The sequence below is a fragment of the Melozone crissalis genome, unplaced genomic scaffold (assembly GCF_028551555.1).
Source record: "Melozone crissalis strain CALT ecotype California unplaced genomic scaffold, PUWL_Pcris_2 ptg000029l_1, whole genome shotgun sequence".
Classification (NCBI taxonomy): domain Eukaryota; kingdom Metazoa; phylum Chordata; class Aves; order Passeriformes; family Passerellidae; genus Melozone; species Melozone crissalis.
This window is the reverse complement of record NW_026535807.1, coordinates 16,805,707-16,828,480: the sequence shown is the minus strand read 5'-3', so window position 1 is coordinate 16,828,480 and position 22,774 is coordinate 16,805,707. Positions and strand designations below refer to the sequence as shown.

The following is a 22,774-nucleotide window of genomic DNA, read 5'->3' as shown; positions in this document are numbered from 1 at the left end:
AGTGCAGAGAACTGAAGGACACACAAATACGCTCATCAACATGGGTTTAGGAAAAATAGGTCACAGCAAAGCAAACCTGATTTTATTCTCTGCACATCTGATATTACTAATGCATAGAAGCAATATCCTTGATGTCCAAAAGGTGTTTTGACCTAGTACTGTATGACATGCTGACAAAAATAAAAAGCACTATAGAATATGAAGAGTGAATATGCTAAATGGATTTCAGACTGGTTACCTGGCTGAGCTGGGGACAACAAGAATTCACCACTGCCAAGGTATCATCATCTCACTACAGGCAGCACCACTCACACACAGTGGGTTTGGTAAAACAACAGAATCAGAGTGGTTTTGGTTGGAAGGGACTTGAAAGATCATCTTGTTCCAGCTGCCCTTATATTAAATATCGATGAAGATGAGTCCCTACTGCCTAGCAAACCTGTGCTCAATCCATGCAGGAAGCCTGGAGCTGGAAGCAGGAGTGAGGAGGTGGCTGAGCCTCCTCTCTCAGCACCAAGGGACTCCTTCCAGAGCCCTGCACGGCTCCACACCGACATTTTAAGGAGATTAGTAAAACACTGCGGGAGATGCGGGCCGGATCTGTGAGAGTGATTCCAGGGATGCAGAAAATGTCTGAAATGAGAGAATTGAAGAGGTTGATCTTTTTCCTTTATCAAAGAGAAGATTAAGAAGTGACTTGATTACGATATAGCAGCACATTCAGTGGAAACAATATCAGGTACTAAAAGGTTGTTAATTAGGCAGAAAAAAGCATAAAAAGGACTAATGACTGGAAGTTGAAGCCAAATATATTAAGCATCACTTTTAACAGCAGATGTTTCTAACCATTAAAGCAAATTATACACATGCTGTTGGGCTCAGCAGAAGACTCAGGGAGGTAAAGCTTGCAGGCCTTTCATCTATAGGGTATTTTGTGCTTGTTCTGGTCTCACAAGCTTTGATAGCTTGAACCATCCCATCTGTATGGACATTTGGAATGTTTGTATCTGACACCTGACCTGCCCTAGCCTCCAAGCAGTTCCCAACACACCTACAACCACCAGCCTTACCTTTCCCACCACAGAACCCTCCAATAGCCCAGAATATTCCTCAAACTCCCTTCCAAATCTTATTATTCCCCAATGCATGGGTAGGTCAGCAAGTGGCAGTGCTTGCTGGGTCACAGCTGGCAGATGTGCCTCCCCCCTCAGTGCTGTCCTGTGAGCACCAACCATTTGCAAATCCTGTTAGGAATGAAAACTTTCCAATCAGCGTTTTCTTTTAAAAAATTGCAGCAGGAATATCCACAGCATGTGCTGGCTCTGCCCAGTGCAGATTTAAACATTGATAAGAATTATAAATTGAATATACATATACACACACACGTATAAAATTACAGGCATGGTGGGCTAGATTGTGACCCTCTGCAGAGCAGGCACATAAGGGGGACCAAGATCCATCTCTGTGCACTGTGGTTTCCAAATCATCCAGAAAAACATCAAGAAAAGCACATGTTTAAAAGGGATCTGAAATGATACAGACACAGCTTGAGTCTGTAAGGCTTCTGCAGTTATTCTAACACCACCTATTTTAGGAGACTATGTGAAAATAGCCCATCCCCAGTATTTGTTACCAGGAGATGTGAGGGAGTGCTGGTTATGTGCAGGTTGTTTTGTTCCCCTGTGGTAAGACAATACAGCTCTAAAAGTATCTTGAGTATAGAGTTCAGCCTTTGCAGTGGGCAGAAGCTTTAAAATGAGCACTGTAAGCAGAAAAAAATCGTAATTGAACATCCAAGATATTTTCACGCCAAAATTTAGGATTATAATTAAGAGTAATTCTGTCTTTGCTGAGGGTTGGTTATTTTGGACCATTTGGAGGTCACCCAGGATGTTATCCTACTACAGAAGAATAAAAAAACCAAAATGGAGAGACCATATTTAGATTACCATATTTATGACTTTGGAGATTTGAGATGGAATGGTTTCTCACCAGCTTTACCCATTTAGACCTCACTGCAGCCAAAGCCACTGACCATGCTAGCTGTGTCAGAGGAGGCCATTGAGCTCAGGCCCTCTGACCTGCTTTAAACAATCATTTTAGACTGAGAAGAACAGATCCCAAGTCATCTTGAGTCCAGCATGATCAATCCCACCCAAAGGTGACCATTTTGGACAGGACAGAGAAAATAAGCTTTGTTCAGCAGAAGATACAACCCACACTCATCCTTTGGCATGAGATGAGATGTACAACGAGCTGAAAAAATAGAAACCAAGTTCATGGGAATTCAGAACAGAAGAAGAATGTGGGTTTTCTCCAAGTTGCCGAAAACCTGTGTATTCAATAGTTCTACAAAACTGAAATCCTGAAAAAAAGCCCCTAACTATGTTTGGGAAGAGCATTACAGGATGCTTCAGGCAGCAGCCCTTCAAATCCAAGAGCCCTGATGGGCCCCTTCCCCAGATGAAGCCACCCTCCAGCAGATGCACCCCAAGGTCACAGCTCCCTCTGCCTTCTGCAGGCACCAGTATGAGTGTAAAAATAACCCCAGCTGGAACTGGGTAATGAAGGTACTGTGCTAATCAGACTAACAGAGAGGCTCAACAGCAGGATCACTGACTGGATGGAGACAGGTTTCATTCATGGCTGCTACTGGCTTATCCTGGAGGAACACTGCAACAGCCTGGCCTCTCCCAAGAGCTGCCAGTGCCCTGCCTAGAGTGTCCTTAAGTGTCTTCAGCTCAGCAGCTCTGCCTGCACATGAAGAATGCTGTCTCACAAAATCAGCCAGTCAGCGAAATGTCCCTTCCATCCGTGCCTGCCGGGTCCAGTCCCAAGGAGCTCTCTGGGGGGCATGTCTCGTGTTTTACTTGTCACACTGAGATCTGCCAAAGCCACATACACACTCTGCAATTAAACAATATCCTCATCCAAGGGAAGAGGCAGAGCTAGAAGGCAGCCCTTGGCTAGAGAACAGAAGAAACAGCAAGTTGTGGGGAGCTGGGATACTGCTGGGAAGGCAGGAGGTGGGAATGGCTGCAGGAGAGCAGGGAAAGCTCAGCAAATCCTGGAGCAGCTGCTGATGCAGGGAAAAAACTAAAGGTACCATGTGAATCAGGTTTCCTACACCATCCCAGACTGGAGTGCATGACAAATATATACCTTTTTCTGAAGTTTTAGGTTTGTTTTATAGCAAAATTAAATTCTCTCTGGAAGTGTTTGAGGCACAGGTTGGATGGGGCCATGAGCAATCTTGTCTAGTGGAAAGTGTCCCTGCCCATGGCAGGGGGTTGGAATGAGGTATCTTGAAGGTCCCTTCCAAGCCAAACCATTCCATGATCCTGTGCCATGGAGCTCATGTGTGGAGGGCAGGAAAAACAGCCCTGGTTGTTTGGATCAGTGCACAGCTCACATGCAAATGCAAAGAGGAGCCTGCAAAGCGTCCCGTGGAGGCTGTGATGTGGGGTATCAGCCAGAGTCTGACCTGAGGGGCATGGATTACACCAGGACATGGAGTCTCCTGAGGTGCCTTGGGAGGACCATGAGCAGCCCAGGGTGCAGGAGCTGTTGTGTGCCCAGGGCCAGGCTGCATGTCAAGACATCGCCACAATTCACGCCTGCATCCAGGTGGAGAGGAGGCGGATGCAAACATGCAGGCAGCGTGGGCTGAAGCTTCCTGGTCCAAATCTAAAGCACAGTTTGAGGAGAATCCAGGGCTCCAGAGAAAATGTGCAATTAGGACTGTTTCAGCACTTAATTGACAGGGGAATTGGTCACAGAGGCACCGAGTCAGTTGTCAAAAAGGCCACCTTATGCTCATCTTTATCTTCAAACATCTCAATACAAATAAAATCTAGTCCTTGGCACTCCTGCCCAGAAGGGGAAGCCACCAGAGCCGTCAGTAATCATCCTGCTAATGCTTGCCAGAAAATAATCAACTTGCTCGCTTGCTGGCGAGTGAGAGGAACCAACCCCCAAACTCATCTCCTTCCCTGCAAATAACAGATGGGAAAGTGCGTTTGTCCAGAGAATCGAGCTGCGAAATAAGACAGTGCCATTTCATCCTATGAGTCACTTCTCAAACAGTTTCCTTTCTCTGCTTAGCACTCCCTGAACCAACCCCAGGCTACTTGAGCACATCTCCTGTCTCCAAAGGGTGTCAGGAAGCGCTGACCCCCACGAGGCTCTGCAGTTTCAAAGACAACCTCCAGCACCTGCACCGCGCTGCTTGGTCCATCTTTCCCTGCACCACGCAAGCACGGACACAGGGATGAAGCACACGACCAAAGGAAATAACTGCACGCCCAACAGCTTTGCAACTAACCTCGATCCGCCGTCACAGGCAGGACGGTGCTCCCCGGCAGCATCCCCCATGGCTAACTCCTCAGGAAGTGAGAGCATCCCCTCCTTCACTGCTTGCCCTGGCTGGCGGAGAGGAGCAGATGGGCAGAGGAAACCTTTCCAGCACCAGAGCCAGCGCTGCTCCTCTGCTCCCCCCGGAGCGCGGGTCCCCCGCCAAACAAGGCGCTGCCTAGCTAAGCAAACCGGCAGTGCCGCCGCCCCAGGCAAAGGGACAAGTCCTTCCAGTTCATTAGGGAAGGTTTCTTGTGCGATTTGCTGCCTCACTAGCTCCTGTTTAGACAGCCTTTGTTCCTCGTCCGCAGGAGCGCATGAAAGATTTGGACGTCTGTATGTGCTGGGAGGATGCTGCTCCCTGGGCCGGGCCGGGCAGAGCGCTCACCCCGGGCTTCAACCTGCCGAGCGAGCTCTGCACACCGAGGTGCTCTAAGTGCAGCCCCAGGTCCCTCTGGCTCCGTAATGCAGGATTTCCACGGGAGCCCCTCGGCCAAGGAAAGCCTAATGGCTTGCTTTGCCTTTTTCTGCTGCTGCTCCCGTGCCCTGCCGCCAGCCGAAGGGCGGATGTCCTGAGTAACAGGAGCCTCCGGTCCTGCTCACTCATTGTCTCCTGCAGAACTAAAATAGCAGCCTGGGAGGGAGCACAGGAGCTCAAAACTTTCCATTCCCTGGTACCTCCTGCCCAAAGAAGAGGAATACATGAGGCCACGGGGCTCCTCGGGGTGTCATGTGCAGCAGCGATGCAATTCACAGCTATAATGCTATAAAGAGCACAGGCTCTCCCAGTAAATAGACTTGGAACAGATCAATTTAAAAGCAGCCCAGTTTCCTATTAGTAACACAGAATAAAATCATCCATTTACTGCATGGCTCACATTTATTCAGCTCTGAGTGGTCCCTGTTGTAGCCTTGCTCATGAGCTTCCAGCTCCTTTGGGAACCTTCCTGGACAGCTACAGCAATGGGAGATAATGGCTGTAGCTCAGGGACTAAACTAAACCCTCTTGAATATTTAAAGGTCCTTTCACCCCCAAACTTTGCACTACCTTGGCGGCATCAACATCTGAGTACAGCACAGCAGTGATGAGGGCAGAGAGGAGTGTGATCCTCTGACCCACGTGTCTAGGATGGAAGGTTTCAAACACTAAAAACCATTCTGGTGCTGGCATAAACAGCCCAAAGTGTTTTCAGAGACAGGGTTGCAGACCTGATGTTATGGTCTCACACCTTCTCCAGACTGAAGAAGCCAAGTTAAGTCTAATTTATCCTGGGCTGGTGTGTATTTACGAGTGAAGCCACTGGAATGAAAAACTTGTGTGAATGAACACATCATAGTGCATCAAAGCAGAGTGTATCTTCTGCCTTTCTTTTTTTCATGTTGTTGTTATTCTGGATTAAATATGTAACAAATGCTCTTGCAGAATTTAGGGCCTGAAGATAGACAAGCCACTGCACAATCTTTTTACATACCTAAACAGACTTAATTGCTCAATTATTCCAGATAAACACGATAAGTTGCCTGTCATGAATAATTTATAATCCAGCTAGCCACACAATCTGTGAAACACAAATCTATGGCTGCAGCAAAAGAAATGCAAGCAGATGCCATGATCCCAAGACACCTTTCTGGGTACTAAATGCTGGTCAAAGGAGCAATAGGCTGCCCAGGGCAGGTTTGATCTTCCACAAAACCCTCTGGACAGCCCAGACCTTCATGTGGGTTATTGTTGCTGAGAGGATGCCATTATTAACAAATGAAACAGGGACAAAGCATGGGTGTGCACCTTGGAGGGGACAGGCACAGCACATCCCCCTCCTGTTCATGGTCTGCACACGGCTGGGTGTCCCACACAGCCCTTCCTGGGTTGTACTGGTTTCCCAGGAACTGCATCAGATGATGGGGATGAGCTGCAGAGGCAGGGCAGGATGCAGTGCTGCAGCATGGAGGCCCCCAGGGCCTGCCACAAGGGAAACACTCAGGATGCCAGGGAAGAGATAAAGGAAGGAGCACTGCCAAGGGAAGGAAAAGTCCCATCCAGCCAGAACTTACCATGCTTGGATGGGAGAGACCTGAGAAGGCAACCTGGAGGGAATCCAGAAGGAGGGTTAATCCTAAACCCATGACAAAGCCACCCCAGGCAGCTCCTTCCCAGGGCAGAGGGGAAATGAACCAGGCAGAGGGGCAGGCAGCAGCTCCTGGCTCCAGTGACCCCAGACAAATGCAAGGGGCTTTCCCACGGGGCTCAGGGCCCTACCACAAACCTTGAGCCCCTTTATGACTCTCTGAGAAGCAGAGGAGAGGCACTGGGTAGATTTCCACCAGCCTGGACACCCCTTCCCAGAAATAGCTTGTCCAGTCACTAGCGACCTAATTTAAATAAATTAGAATAGGTTTTTTGTGTTGGAATTCCTATCCCTGTTCAAATATACCTGGACATCCAAATACACCTGGCATAATGACATAAGTCATTATCTACTAAATAAAATTTACACGACAATCTGCAAACAATCAGTTTGCATAGATACCTGTAAATCCACATCACTTTTAATTGGGTTTTTATAGCTATAATTATTATTATTTTTATAGCTATTATTTAGCCTTGAAGAAGGGGTTACTTCACTGACAGCCAGTCTACAAGAGCAATCACCCTGTCATCAAAAAAATAAAAGCTAGTTGCAAAACATGATTAAAACTGGTCATTCAAATAATGATTTGATGAGAGTTGGAGTTGTTCAGCCTAGAAAGAGAAGACTCTAGGAGCCCCTAGAGCCCCTTCTAGTACCTGAAGAGGCTAAAAGAGAGCCAGAGAGGGAGCTTTTACAAGGACAGAAAAACAGGGAACAGCTTCACACTGACAAGAGGGCAGGAATGGAGAGGATATTGGGAAGAAATTAATTACTGTGAGGGTGCTGAGGCACTGAAACAGGATGACCGGGGAAGCTGTGAACTTCCCATCCCTGGACATGTTCAAAGCCAGGTTGGATGGAGCTTGGAATTGCCTGGTTTAGTGGAAGGTATCCCTGCCCACAGCAGGAACTGGAATGAGATGAGCTTTAGGGTCCCTTCCAACCCAAACCATTCTGGGATTCTAGTCTATGATATTTTGCTTGCTGAGCTGAAGTCAGCATTGTCATGGAGATGTAAACCATTACACCAGAAAGGTGAATAAACTCTTAATGAAAAAGAATCCTGCTACTTGAAAGATTGTCTTTTCTGTCACAACCCAAGCCAAAATTTGAAGTGACCCCATTCAGGAGCTTTCTGCAGCCTTCCTGAATGGGGGCCCACAGGATTACCATAGAGTAACCTGCTTAGGACACCTCAGCACAACTGAAAACCCTGGGCAAGCTTACAACAGTTTAGTTCAGCTCAAATAAAGGGTCAAGTACTCAACTGCAAGACTACAAACTGCTACAAAAGAGAAAGGCACTACAATAGAAATCACTCAGGTAAAACACCAAAAATACTGCAGAAGCAAATGCTCTTCTAGGGCTTCTTAGCTTTCCTTTGAAAGACCTCCAACAAGCAGCACACAGGCAGTGCCAGCTGCAGTGCTCCATGTCCATCCAGACAGCAAGAAAACTACAGTGGAGCAAACTGAAATCAGTTCAAGCTGATTTCACCCTGCTTTGATTTGCTCCAATGCCAATCAGAAACCCCTTCTGAAGAGAAACACTAAAACTTGTTGTCATGCCCTGACTGTAAAGCCAGGTGTAATCACCACGGGACTGACTCTGATGACCCACAGGGCTCATTTTTTGCAGGTGACACAGCTCCCCTCACTTTCAGGGGTTCAGCTGGAGAGATCTTGCCTCTGATTTTCAAGTATCATGCATCAAAACACCCAGCTGAACAGTGGGAGCCAGGCTGACTGCAAGCAATCAGCCCCAACCTGCCTCAAACCGGGCAGAGAAGGCATGGATTGGCCAGCAAGCGGCAAGCAGCAGGATCCACGCACCAGGAGGGAAAAACATTTGATATCCAAATAAACACCACCTTCCCAATAGCTTTTATCTGCCCACAGCCTTGTCTGTTGGCGTGGGCTGACTGCTGGCACACTGCAGAGAGAGAAAAGGAGGAGCAGGTCTGAAGCACGGGGTGCAGCAGGCGTTGGGATGCGGCACAGCACGCGGTCCATGGGGATGCTGCTCTTTGGTGCACACTGACCCACTCCCAAAGGCTGAGGGTCCTGCCATGCCAAGATCTTTCCTTCCCAGCAGGATGCAGGCTGGATGGCACTGGGCAAGTGCCTGCAGCTGGAAGATACGGAAAAAGGAATTGGATGGAGAAGAAGGGTGACTTGGGGTAAGAGCTTGAGCTGGCCAAAATCATTAGGAAGGGCACGGAAGCTTGCAGCTTTTACTGTAAGAGTGACATTGCCCAATTTTGGCTCTTGGTTGGAGATCCCTCAGTGCAGAAGAGCTCTTCAGAGTTCTCCACATGACATGTCATTCAAAACCATCAGATCATGAGACTTTTTTGGGCAGAATTGCAAAAACCTTACATCCAGGATCTGCATAAAGCATTATTATTCCAACATCTCCCCCTGGTTTCAAAAGGGACTTAGCACCTGGAATTAGTTATATTTCAGAAGTTGGATTTTTTTTTTCTTCCTAATTCAATAAAGCAGTAACAATTGTCTGCTGAGAGCAAGTAGTGGGATCCCAGAAGCAGCTCAAAGACAGATGGCAGCAGCAGCATGCCTGTTTGGGGATAGTTCTCAAAGCACTCTCCAATTTGAAAGCCACAATCATATCAGCTGGAAAATTAATATGGCAGGTCACAACATAAGGTAGAGTGTGTAAAAATAAATTTCAGGGCATTAGCTGGCCTGGCCCAGCATCTTCATACTGACTTGGTACTCCAAGAAGAATCAGGATTCATGTCCCAATCCGCCAAAGGTCCCTTGAGCAGGTTGCTGAGGAGAAGATGACAGCACCATGCATGGGATACAAGGGCTCACTTTAACTGGGCTTCACCTTTTGGGGTGGATCCCAGAACTGTTGGTCTTGCACTAACATACTGTGCTCCATCAAATACTGAGAGTATTTGCTTTTCTCAAAGCTTGAAAGGTTTTGCAATACATAGAGCATGTGGGCAAAACAGAGGTAGGTGAACCCAAGGACAGGCCTCTCCTACAGTAAGTATGCTCCTTATTTCAGAGGAATCCAGAAATACTGGTAATTCAACTCTTTCTCAGGTCCCCAGAGTAATTTTAACACAGACCACTAGTTTTTAGCCAAACCTCTCCACTAGACCTGGTATTTTATCTGGTGGGCATCATACTGACAACAGAGGTTCTCAGGGGGAAAGGGCAGCAAGCAGTGCCTTCCAGGAGATCAGAACCAGGCATGGGATGTCTTGTGGGGAGGAAGGGCAACATGGCATACCTGAGAGAACAAGAATGTCTGAACAGAACCAGTGAGCAGCTCAGAGCCATGACAAAGCTGTTTTTGGAGCAACCTCATATTCAAGGAGTCACAGGAACATGCCCTTTACAGCTTCTGGGGTATTCTGCAATTAGAGGGGAAAGAACCCCCAAAACTAAAACCCCAAGGGGAGCTCTCACTCCTAGGTCCAAGCCCAGCAGTGCCCACTCCATCCCACCCAGCTGGTTGCAGCACTACACGTGCAGCCCTGTATGTTTGCGTCCTTAGCAGGTTTTTAATGGGGAGCGCTTGCTGATCCTGCGATTCCTGCAGAGCTGAGCTACGAGCAGTGACAAGCTCGTTTGCTCTTTGGGGACAGGGCTTCAAATAGCTGCTGGCTTGTGGCAATTAAAAGGGGCAGAGCGCTGCCTGCGACTCCGGCAGCCGCGCTGTGACTGATGCAAGCGCCGGCTGGAGCGCTCTGATAAGGACTTGGATGATTCAGAATAATCTGGGCTTTGCTGAACAGATGAGCCCGAGTGTTTGTGCTTCTGCTTCCGTCTAATGGGAATACTGGGCTGTGCTCATTGGAAAGGGGAGAGGGTGGCTGGAGGTAGGAGGGCACCAGAACTCCCTCTCTGTAGGACTGGTGGGCACATCTCTCCTGCCTGCTGCTCAGGGCTCTTTCTGCCATGGAGGTCTCCAGTTTGAGGGTCTGGCCAGTCTGCCCCCTCAGCTTGGACACAGCAAGGGGGTGGCAAAGGAGCTGGGGAGGGAACAAAAAGTCCATGTCAAAACTTCTCATCCTGAAGGTTTTTTGCAATGCTGCTGCACAAACAGCTGGACTCGATTAAGATACAGGAGATGGGCATCAAAGCGGGCAGGGCAGGGAGCAAGAGAGAAAGGGGAGGGACACACTTGTTCTTCAGTCTTCAAAAACAACTTTAGCTGATGTAGTGCTGTGTTACCTACATGCCTTAACTCCTGACAAACCTTTAATCTCACCAGCCTGCTGCATAGTCTACTCCCATTCCATTAAGATCACATTTTGCTCCCTGGATTTCCAGAGCCATTCTAACAATTTGGCTTTGATTTACTCAAAGCAGAAAGCCATGCCACTGGCACAGTCTATTTACAACATAAACTGACTCCAGAATGGAAATATCCCCCCTTCGGCTGTCCTTGATCAAAAGGTTTGTAGCTGAGATAAAACACCATTTAAATCAGAGTTAAAATAGTCAGTTTTCATAGTCTGTCAGCACCATACCTTTCAGATCTGGGCTGTCCAGCAGCACCACTGCATACCATATCTCTGAAAAAAGCTGGGTATGGCAGGAGGGTGAGGTCTGGGAGCAAGGCTTGAATTAAGATGGTGAGAAATACCTCTGCAGGCATAACTGCTATTCCACAAACATCTCACTGCATACACAGGACTGCTTTCAGAAATCTCTGAGGCTTTGCAGCCCACCACACTATGTAAATACCTTTTTAGCATCTAAATGTGACCATGGCCAAGAGACAGGGCCAGAAAGAAGCAAGGTGGTTCATTGTGGTGGGAGCCCACACAGTTCTAAAATTAGCACTGGTGATCAGCTAAATTCAGGTTTCAAGAGACACTGACAAGATGCCACCACCTCTGTCTTTAAGGACCAGACAGACCTTGTATGTCACTATAATTCAAGGTGGGAAGAGCCATGTCCTTCTCCTGCGCTGGGGTTGTCCCACTGGGCACCCCTTGCTGCACCAAAGATGCAGTCCTGGGACAGCGCCCGTAGGGGTGGATGCAGAGTGGGTGCTAAAGCGCCTGACACCCTCCATTACAACCACCCTGCTCTCTGCAGCTTGTAGAAAGCCCGTAAATAGGAACGAATTCAGCTAGGATTAACTCAATCCCCATCAAAGCACTGAAAGCTCTTGAAGTTTCCTCCTAAGCGCTCCCCGAGGCAGCGCAGCGTTCCGGCAGCAAACACACCCCACAGAGCGGAGCGCACAGCGAGGGCTGGGCTGCACACACAGCCCTGCGCAGCTCCGGCTCTGGGGCTGCGGCGTGCGCGCCAGAGGAGCTGAGCGACTCCAACACTGACAGAATTCACACACTCGACCCGCAGGAGAACCTGGAGCAGCACCCGTGTGAGCAAAATATCCCCATCCACCACCACGGGCTGTAAGGGATCCTATCCCTGTGCCCGGGGATGTTCAGGGGCAGGGAGGGAAAGGAAGCAGCCGCCACAGCAAAGCTCTCAGAGATAGGGAGCCGCTGACTCGCTACCCTGCTCCACGATGGAAAGCTTGACAGCCGCTTCCAATCCTCAGCTGGCTTTTCTTTTTAATGATGAAGTGATCTGGGAGTTGGAAGCCAGAGGAAAACCATGTCTCATCCAAGCAAACAGCTTGTTGTAAGTTAATGTACCGAGGGAAGGCGGGCGCGGGGCTCAGCCCGTGCGGCTCGCTGGGCTCGGCATTCATAAAGCGAGAGGAAAGGAGGCCACTTCCCATCCCTCGGGAGGGCTCCTCTTCTCTTGCAGTTGTTTTAATTACCCCTCTGCACCGCAGCATCGCTGCAGCCCGCGGGAAGCCAGGCTCTCCCGTGCCCTCCGAACAATTTCACATGTCACCGCAGCCCCTGCTGGGTCCCCATGGCTCAGCCGAACCGGCCCTGAGCGGACAGGACCCACCCTGAGCAGCACCAGCCCCCTCAGCCACCAGCAAGCCTTTAGCAGAGATCTTCTTTGACATTTTCTGCCAGCGAATTTTGCATTATTTGAATCATCCACGCAGAGCACAGCAAAAGGCGGCACATCGGGAGAAACAGCCAGAATTACTCATGAGCTTTTTCTTTTCACGGGCTCTAACTTGAATTGTGATCTGTCAAAGAGATGAGTCGCTCGTCATTGTGGATGGCTGGGAAAAGCTCCTGCTTAGGCTGCAGCAGGGGCCAAAAAGGCAAATAAGCCATTTCTAAGTAGAAAGGCTCAGCAAGAGCAAGTGTGCTACTCTCCAGCTCCATTTGAGTTCCTTCATTCACTGTTAATCACCTCATTAAAAAAGTTAAAGTCCACCAAGGTATAACAGACACATCCTACACTGCAACGCTGCAGATACAGGATGGAACACCTGGTGTAGGGATAAAGGGATTAAGAGGTGAAGGACAATGGTGAGGAAGGGCTAAAACATGGCAAATATGCATATACATACAACCTGTTAGTTCAGGGTGATAAATCCCATGTTCCTATCAATATTTTCTCACCATAAAAAAATCCACAGAATATTCTGTGCAGCCACAAAGAGCAGAGTTTTAGTGCCCAGGTCACAGGGTTCTCTTGAGGAGAGCTTTAGGGCAGAAAGCACTGGTCCCACCTGCCCATGGGGCAGATGCTGACCTCACACACTGGGATGGAGCAGCCCTGTGGCAGCAGAAGAGGCCAAGCATTCCTGCCCAGGCAGCTGCAGCCCAAATTCCTGTATCCTCAGGAGAAGGTAGCAGGCATGCCAAGGCCCAGCTCCTGCAAACAGCATCACCCACTGTCCATGCAGGTCACTGCTGGCTGAAGCTCTGCTAAAAACAAAGAAAAACTGGAATAAACACACATCTCACTCCTATTGCACAGCAGGATCCAATGGAAAATTTCTCCCAGATCTGCAACGTAATGCCAACGACAGATTTATTTTTACAGCTATATGGTGAAAGAGGATGATCTCAAAAGACAAATCATTCTAAAATGGGCAACTTGACTCAGCAACACAGGGGTCTGGCTGAAAATAGGGTCCAACCTACCACGTACACACACAGAAAGCTGTCTAACACCACAGCAGAACAAAACCACTGCTTGCCCAAGGGCGTCCAGGGGTTTGATCTGATCACAGGAGGAAAAAACACACCTCTGAACCTGCTGACAGGTGAACACAAGGAAGGACAACTGCTGACAGAGCCAGCCCCACCTCCCCACAGACACCACAAGCATGACACCAGTGTGAAATGCCCCAAGGGATGCTAGACCAGAGAAACATTTATTTTTCAGACTCAACACCTATTCTATAAAATGAGAGGGAACTATAACCTCTAAACAGAGCCTTGTGTTTATCCATGAGCACAATAATACAGGTGCAGGACATGCAGGAGATGCAGGACCACACATGTGCCAATGGCTGAGGCTGGAGGTGCTTCATGGCCAGGAAAACAAACACTTGTTGAGGTCCCAAGGGCAGGAGAAAACCTTGTTGGCTTTGCCTTGTTCAGCTAGAGAAGAGACTGTGTAAATGTAATATCACTGTCACAGCTTATCCTCTGCCATCCCTCCCATTGCAAAGAGCTACATCCAACATGGAGCTGATTCACCCAGAGGAAACTTAGAAATTTAGGAAATGTCATGCCAGCATGGCCTCATGGCTTCTCAATAAAGATCCAAAGAGGTGAAGAACACTTTGGTTGCTTGAAAAGGCAGGGAGAAACAAGGGAGATCAAATTTCTCACAATGCTCATGTTTAATTATCTATCACAAAGTAGATCCCCGTTTTCATCCAGTCCTTCAGTGCTCAGCCCTGGGTGAAAGCACTGATGCCAACAAGGATTTTACCCACACCTGCACAACATCAGAGACCTGTGACTGCTTGGATGTTGAATGAATGACAGGCAGGAGAGGAGATGGGTGAGAGGAAGAGATGGGGATTCACTGCCACTAATTACAGCCATTGGTTCAATGTAGAACTGATAACCCCCCATGCCTGCTAAGCACAGCCCTTGCCTTGCAGGGGTTCTGAACCAGTGGTCACTAGTCAAGCCAAAGCCTCCTGCAGGGTAAATAAGTTAGACTGAGCCCCTAACTCACAAATATGCTGGGTTTTACTGAAAATTGGACCAACATGGTGCAATGTGCACAACTGGGACAATGGACCAAATGAGAAATGGGGTCCTTTGAAAGCAGTGTAAGAAGGGCTTCATAATTTCAATATTTGAGTTTTTTTCAGTCATTTGCTAAGTGACTGAGGTGATGCTGTGGGCAGGCACCCCTCTTGACTGTGGTGGAAAAGGCTCTGGACCACAGACATTCCTCCAGTGCCAACAAGCTCCACTCCTCCCACCAAAGATGCTCTGCATTGTGTCACCCTTCAGCTTCCCCCAACTTCTTTTTTCCACTTTACCCAAATTTTCTTATACTACCAAGCAGAAAACCATCTGCTGTGAGGTTATGACAGGATAAACACAGCCCTACACAATGCTCCCATTATTTCAGTCACATCTCCTCAGCTGATGGTCTGTTTTCCATTAATACAATTTAAACATTTACTTAAAAACTTTAAATGATTTTTGTGGCTACCTTCTCATGCTACAGATAACTCAAGAGGTGCTGAGAATTTTCTTCTCCTGTCAAACAACCCTGACCACTGTTGGGAAACCAACCAGCAAGTTTTTAATTCTGCTTAAGACTTTTTACATTTCACTTGCTGAAGGTCCGTGACCAAAGGTTTGTGATGAGCTTACACGGCACAGAGCATTCAGGGAACAGATTTGCTCTCAAATATTTAAAATATTTCATCATTCATTATATTCATAGAAAAAAAAATACAAAGAACCTCTTCAATCTCCCTAAGTGGAGCTAAAAAACGTGGGGCAGAACTGAAGCTTAACAATTATAAGTCATAAATACGGGCACAAATACAGCAAATAAAATCAAAACAGCTTGGGGACAAAAGCAAGGCCTTCTAAAAGAAAGTCATTTGGTAAAGAACACACATGTATAAATATGTTCCTTTTATTCAGGGAGGTGCATCTGAATGTTTATGAAACTGCCTCTAATAAACACTACTTCAAATTGAAAAAGGCACAATAGAAATGTAAGGCAGACAAGAAAGGTTTCCTGTAATCCCAGGTGGTTCCAAGCAGACTTATTAGGCAGCCAGGCATTTTGAGTTTCATTTCAGCTCTAACTAAAGCACATGTTTTAATGCTGTGCTGCTTCTCTTGATTAAAATCAAACTCAAGTTCGTGTTTTTGGTTTAGCATTTAGGATGGTGAGAAAACAAATTAAAAGCAACCCAACAAATTTTAAGAGAAGACTGAAGAAGAAATTAATTTATCAAATTAGCAATGTGCAGCAGCACTTCAAAACCCCAGAGAAGCAGAAAGGATGCCTGCAGGTTACTCCTTATGATACCAAACAGAGCAAATCCAATCAGATGAACATGCTGCTGGATCAGTCAGGCAAAAGCCACAGGAGCGGCAGAACAAAGTGAGAGATGTATAAAAAGAGGATTTTCTAAACCTATTGTACTGGTTTGAAACTGAGCTATTCCCCCTGGAGGAGATGACAGCATCACTGGTATGGTCCTACAGAACAAGCTGTCCAAAAACACCCTCAGAGACAACACAGAGGAAAAGTAGAAAAAAAGTTTTAATGAGAAATTAAAAAATCATACTAGAATGTGAAAGCTGCAATGTTGCACTTAAAATAACACATCTCCATTCAAAAACCTATTTTCTGCACAGGACTGGAAACAAACTGCTAGGTTTTAGCACGTTATTTTAAAACTTGTTGTCTTTAATGGTGCCACCATTGCTCCCTGCTTGATAATTCCCTTTCCTTGCTTAAAATAACTGTCTATGGCAAGAGCACCGACCTTCAGGAGTAAGTGAATGAACAAGGAAAGCAGCTCACCAGCACACGACCAAATTGAAAACGATGACAGCAGCTATTTCGGGGCACGGGATGAACAGAGGGAACAATATCATTATCTACATGTAAAATATGAGTGACACCAGCAGCAGACAGGAACTTCTGTTTGCCCAGTCTTGTGAAACAAGAACGAGCTGTTGCTCAAAGGAATAAACAGACAGTCAAATAAAAACCCAAAAAGAGATTTTGTTTTTCTCAGCAAGTGATCAACTCGAGATGCCACAGGAGCTGATTGCTTCGTCACCACAGAAATTCATGGCTTGCTTTTAAGATAAAATGACCATCAAGCCAAACAAAAAGGAATAAAATAACAGCCAAAGAAAAATAGTATTTCAAAGGGAATTATGTGCTTCTGAGGAGAAGGTATTACTGAAGTACAAAGTGAAGGTGGTGCAGTCAACTCTCCACTGAAAAATCTGCTCTTGGAGTTGAAAGTGGCAAGACAGGGCTTGATGGATTACAGCTCACGCACTATTATTTTCTTTAAATATATATTACAAAAAGCTATTTTATGCTATGGATATATATACAAGTAAAAGACTAATGAAAACAAAGTGTTTATACAAGATTTATATTTATATACAACTCTCAAAACAGTTTGAGAGATCATTATGCTAAACCAGCCCTGTGGCTCCTACCTCACCATGCCAGTGGTTTCTGGCATTTCCACAGATTGCACAGGAGAGGATGTACCAAGCAAAACACAACTTTGGTTTTCTTGGGTTTGATTTTCTTAGAAAATGTGGTATTTTTGGTGACTTAATCCTGCTAGAGAGCCTTGAAAGCAGAAAGAAGTTACAAATTCCTATCTACTGCAGCACAAAGTGGCAGCAGCAACTATACACACGAAAGTACATTCGTAAGGAAATGCAAATAGAGAACACAACACCTCATGAGCAATGCTGTGCAGCCACCCTGCAGCACCTGCTGGGTTGGAGGGATCAGACTGTGTGGATGTTTTCCCTGTGAGGGAGGATGTGGAGCAGCTGGGCCCAGCACGTTGACCCTTGGAAGGTTCCAGGACCCGACGGGGTACAGCACTGAGATCCCTTCCCTGCTTTGAGCAGAGGGTGGAACAGGAAACCTGCAGAGATCCTTCCCAACCCTTCCAGCTGCCTCCACCACCCCCCAGTAACAGCACCAGGATGCTTCAGGCACCTCTCTGTGTGACTCTGGGATAGCAGCACAAGGAATGATGTTGAGGAAAATGAGTCACACTTCCAACCAGGCAGCAACCACTGCTGCTCCCCCAGCCAGCCCATCACAAGGGCTGCTAACATGAGCTGCAAACATTTCTCTTGGACAACTGTTCTCATCCCCCAGCTCCCACAACGACCTACTTACAAGTCATAAGGTTGCTTGCTGCTGAAATGCATATTAAACTCAGGACAGACCAAAAAAAACAACCTCTTTTTCCATTTCAGGTCCAATTCTTTTTTGATTTGATGTTTAAAAATGCTCTGCAGTCAAACACATTTCTGAGGGCACAGAGACCTAGAGGTGCCAAGAGCAAAATGGCCTAGAGCAGTTAAGAAAAGTCTCTGTGCACAGACATATTTTAATATTGATATCTGCAAGAGAGACTCAGGGTAGAGTCAACTGTGGGTAAAGCAGAAGAGAAAAGACCAGAAACTGAGAAACTGTTGCATTTTTATTTTGTTATTTCCTTGTTAACTGATACTGTTCAGAGTAACGGGACAACTTTCAAGGCAATGCTTGGACACCAAATTAATGTTTGGCAAATCCAATTAAAGATGAAACTTTTAAGCAAAACAGAAAAGTAGCCCATGACATTTCCTTGCAGGACTCTGAATTTCCACCTCAGGGGTCTTTATTAAGATCTGAGACCTTATTTGGACCTTTGCAGAGGTAAATACCTGTGAAGTAATATCAGGAACCAGCTAATTATGCATCATTATAGCAGGGGTATCTCCTTCATGGGGCAAGACTATTTACAAGGGCATGTAGTGACAGGACAGGGGGGAATGGGTTCAAATTCAAAAAGAGTATGTTGAGACTAGATAAAAGGAAAAAATTCTTTTCTATCAGTGTAGTGAGGCACTGGAAAAGGTTGCCCAAGGAAGCTGTGAATGTCACATCCCTGGAAGTGTTCAACGCCAGGCTGGATGGAGCTTGGAGCAACTTGGTCTAGTGGAAGGTAGCCCTGCTCATGGGAGGAGGCTGGAACTACATGATCTTCAAGGTCCCTTCCAACCCAAACCATTCCATAACTCTGTGATTTCTTCCATCAGGATAAAGGACTGGAAGGCAGGAGTTCCTCAAACAAGGATGTTTAGACACTGCTGTGTCTAGCATCAGGAGCAAGCATTGCATGCTTACCACAAAATGGCTACTGGCAGTAAATCCTGGGTATCCAGGGGGCTTCAGTGCCTAAATCCTGTCTTATCAAGCACTGGAATGGCACAGTTGCTTTCCAAAGTGCAGCTTTAAGTTTCTGTTTTAAGATCAGAAACCCCTGCGGTTTGCCTCTTAACAGCTGAAAAAACCATCCAGTCACTTCCCACCCTGCGTGGAGATCTGCAACCTGAAGATTGGCACAGGGAGCGCCTCACCTCAGGCAGCCCCAGCACCACCTCCGGCACCGCTGCCGGGTCCGCCCCAGCCGCAGAGCATCCGTGTCACACATCCCACGGAGGGAGCGCTCCTCCCCCGGCCCTGCCGCGTGTCGTGCACGACTCCTGGCGCTGCCCTCCCTGCGCCACCAGAACCTGCTGTGAGTCAGGGCTGCGACACTGAGACATCCTCACCTCAGCCTGCAGTGCAGCCCCCTGCTCCCCTCCTGGCTGTACAGTCCTTTGACTCAGGGACAATTTTGACAATGGAGAATTCAGCCTGTTGGGGCGTCTCAACAGAGACTGAGCCCTGCTGATCTACCAACCCCCTTCAACTAATTTATCTGCCCCATTTCATCAAAGCTCACATTATCACAATTATTCCCTTATTACCAGCAGAACCCTTGCTCCTGGTCAATGCTTTGCGGCTGCCAAAAGCAAAGGTGCAACTTCTGTGCTTGGAGAAAGCAAGAACCCACCCGAAGCAGCCAGGAAGCTGCGTGAGGAAGAGGAGGCATTACCTGGGTGAGGTGCGGGTTGGGGTTGAAGCCACACTGGTTGCAGACCTTGCTGTGACACTGAGTGCAGGCATTGAAGTTAGGCTGCCCGGGGGAGGAGGTGAGCTCTGTGGTCTTGCAGATGGGGCAGAGGGTGCTGCTGGGGAGGGGGGCGATCTGCGGGACGGAGTAGGGCGAGGTGGGGGTGCTGCCCCGCTCCGGTGACACCGAGGGAGACCTGCCCGTGCCCTGGCTCCTGGCGTCCACCTGCAGCGTCCTCCGCGGCCCCTCTGCCGCCGCCGCGGGCTGGCCCCGGCCCCGCATCTCCCGCGGGCTCTGGGAGCTGCCGGCAGGCTGTGCGAGCGAGGGCGATGCTGACCGCTGGCCCCCGGCCTGCTCCAGCTGCTCCGGCCTCCTCAGCGAGCTGAAACACCATCAAAACACACACAATAAGCCCAGGTTTCAAACGTTTGTATGCCAGTTAATGTAGAAAACTGCTACAACACCCTCTCCCCCTCAAAATCCCAGCTCAGCTAAGAAGGCACAGCAGAACCCCACTGCAAACCATGAAATTGCTCAGATCAGCAGAAGGATACATGTTACCTTACGAAACGAGGCGCGATTTCAGCTTTCTCTTACATAACCCAGCGGCAGAGATGCAATTGAATTACTCGGTGTATTCCGAGTTGAACTTTAGTCAGAAAGTTGCACATGAAAACGTGCGTGAGAAGTTTGAGAAGCTCAGCCTCCTGCCAGCCGGGGCTCCCAGCACTTCTCCAGCACAAACCCACTGCAGGAGGCAGCCGTGACTCTGCTCTGCAGCCTGCAGGGACACGGCCAACACGCACTAAACTGGCTTCTCACAGCCACACTCACATGTGGCTGTGAAACCAGAGCCCGTTTATTAAAGGAAAACCCCTCCAAAAGCCTAACGGAGGCAGGAGAACTACTTGTACTTCCTCACCTGTCAGGTAAAACCAAGCCAGTCACAGGTGAAAGCAGCTAAGGGCTTGTTTCCCAGGGGCCACAGCAGTGGGAAATCAAGAGAGAGCACGTTGGCTCCCCTGCAGTAATCAGCACTGAAGTGGCAAACACAGACAACAGGGGTTTTGTGGGTGTGGGCTGGCTGCCCCCAGCTGAACCCTCTTCTGGGTGATGTGAGTCTTGGCTGGGCAAAATAAGCCAGCTGGGATGACTCTAGTCCCCAGGACAGGGTGATGAAACCTCCCTGTGGAACCAGAGCTACTTACAAGGAGCAGCCCTGAGGCTGGCACTGCACCCACTGCTGGTTCTGCAGCAGTCCCACAGTCCCACAGCCTGTGTAGGATGCTCAGCACCCCACAGTGCTGAGGGATGCTCCTGAACATCCCAAGGAGCTCTGGAGCAGCTCCAGGTGCAAAAGCTTTGAGCTGTTGTGCTGCAGTGCACAGCATGACAGCCTGCACACCCTCCTCCCGTGTGGTACCAGGGCAGGCACCCTGTAATGTGCTGCTGATGGATCACAAGTGCACGAGAATGAATCCATGATGGAAGATACTCATCTAATTACCAAATAATTTGGTCCATGTGCTTATCAGTAATGTGCACAAATATTTCTCAAAAAAGCAGAAGCCCTAATGCCCTCACTACCTGTGATCTACAGCTGTTTAAGGAAAAGTATTACTCAGAACCTCAAATTTAATACATTGTTGATTTACCCAAGCAGGGTCTGACCTTATAAAGGTTTAAAAAGGGAACTTAAATGCATAAAACTAATGAAATTCAAAGTGCATGTTGCCACAGTAATAGGAAGTCGGATGAAAATAAATAGTAAAATAGCACTTTGGGAATACTTTCTGTCTGCAGGTTGAAACCCACTTCTCTGGAGAAAGAATCACAATAATAATAAAGCAAAGCACTAAGGGAGAGAGTGATCTGTTCTAGACTGAAGAGAAAATTGCTCCTGGCCCTACAGTAGCACCTGCCATGAATGTTGTTGGCATGTGCTGCTCCTCCATTGTTAGTTCTGACACCCTTCAGTTCATATTTTGGGTTTGACTCCTGATGTCAAGGGCTGCAGAGCCACTGCCTCATAAACACATAAAACCATGTGTAGCTGGTGGAGATTGGAGAGCTCAGCCCCAGACACCAGAAGGAAGTACTGTCAGAAAGCAAAATGCACCTTCTCACTTAAATTTAATATTTCTATAAAACCCTCAGCATTTACGTATTAGACACACCCTATCCTAATGGTGTATTAAACAACTCTGAAATAACATTATATAGTCAAATAAATAATTGTTGTTTGGAACAGCAGAATGGTTTTCTGCCCAGAGAAGCTGTGGCTGCCCCATCCCTCGAAGTGTTCAAGGCCAGCTTGGATGAGGCTTGGAGCAACCTGGGATAGTGGAATGTGTATCCAGTAAGGTGTATCCAGGGGGTCTGTGAGCTCCCTCCCATCCCAAACCATTCTGTCATTCTATTCCACTGCAAATTTAAAAATTCAGGGGTTTTCTCCATTTGATATGAAAATAATACTTGCAACCAGTAAGAATTCTGACTCCATCAGGGAGCTGTCAGATAACACACAGACAAGTTCAGATTTCCTACCCAAAACAGTGTGGCTCTCTTGGAAATGGAAAAGCCCTTGAGGAACAATACAGCAGGTGCTGTTATCTTGCCCTGAGCCTCACTGCTGGCACATAAGACAGAGGAGGGTGTTGGTGCTCCCTGTCTGGCAGGTCAGTGCTGCTCCAGAGATGCTTTCCCAGACTGGGCTCCAGCTCCCTCCCAGCTCCCTGCACTTTCTCAAGTGCTAAGTAATGCTGGGCACCACCTCCATCCCATTCCCAGCAGCAGCTTCATTCCATGCACTTCTACCAACACTGCATTTATTTATTTTATAATTATCCAGGATGCCTCAACCCCCCTGTGACACAGGCTGTGCTGTCTCTCACTTGCACCAGTTGAACATACCCGTGAAATTTTAAGACCAGAAGAAATCATCTGGTCTGTCAAATACAGTAACTCAGTCCAGGAGAGATGCCTCAGGAAAGAACATGAGAATAGTCATATGGAATCAAACACAGGCCCACGCTCACTGCATCTTCTGCAAGGATGATCCAATATTTGTATGATTTGTACCCATCTATGAAACCTTTTTTTTTCCTGTTACAAAAGCCCAAACTGCAGCTCAGCCCTATATTGGTTTTTTTTACAGGCTTTATCACTGATAGTTAACTTGCACTGGGCTGCCAACCAGTTCCAAAGAATTCCTCCCAATTCCACTAGAGTATCTATTAACAATTAAATTGGAAGGCCTTAATAAG

General features: G+C 47.6%; 1 protein-coding gene across 2 annotated transcripts in view; it reads right to left on the bottom strand.

Moving 5' to 3' along the window:
* Positions 1-22,774, bottom strand: part of BSN (bassoon presynaptic cytomatrix protein) — an 87,044-nt gene that overhangs the window by 45,592 nt on the left and 18,678 nt on the right. The window contains exon 2 of one of the 2 annotated variants that reach the window (XM_054280675.1): positions 19,491-19,890. In XM_054280675.1, coding sequence (XP_054136650.1) covers positions 19,491-19,890 — 400 coding nt within the window. Of the gene's footprint in view, positions 1-19,490; positions 19,891-22,774 lie in introns of those variants that run through there. The other variant, XM_054280676.1, reaches the window with a different exon arrangement.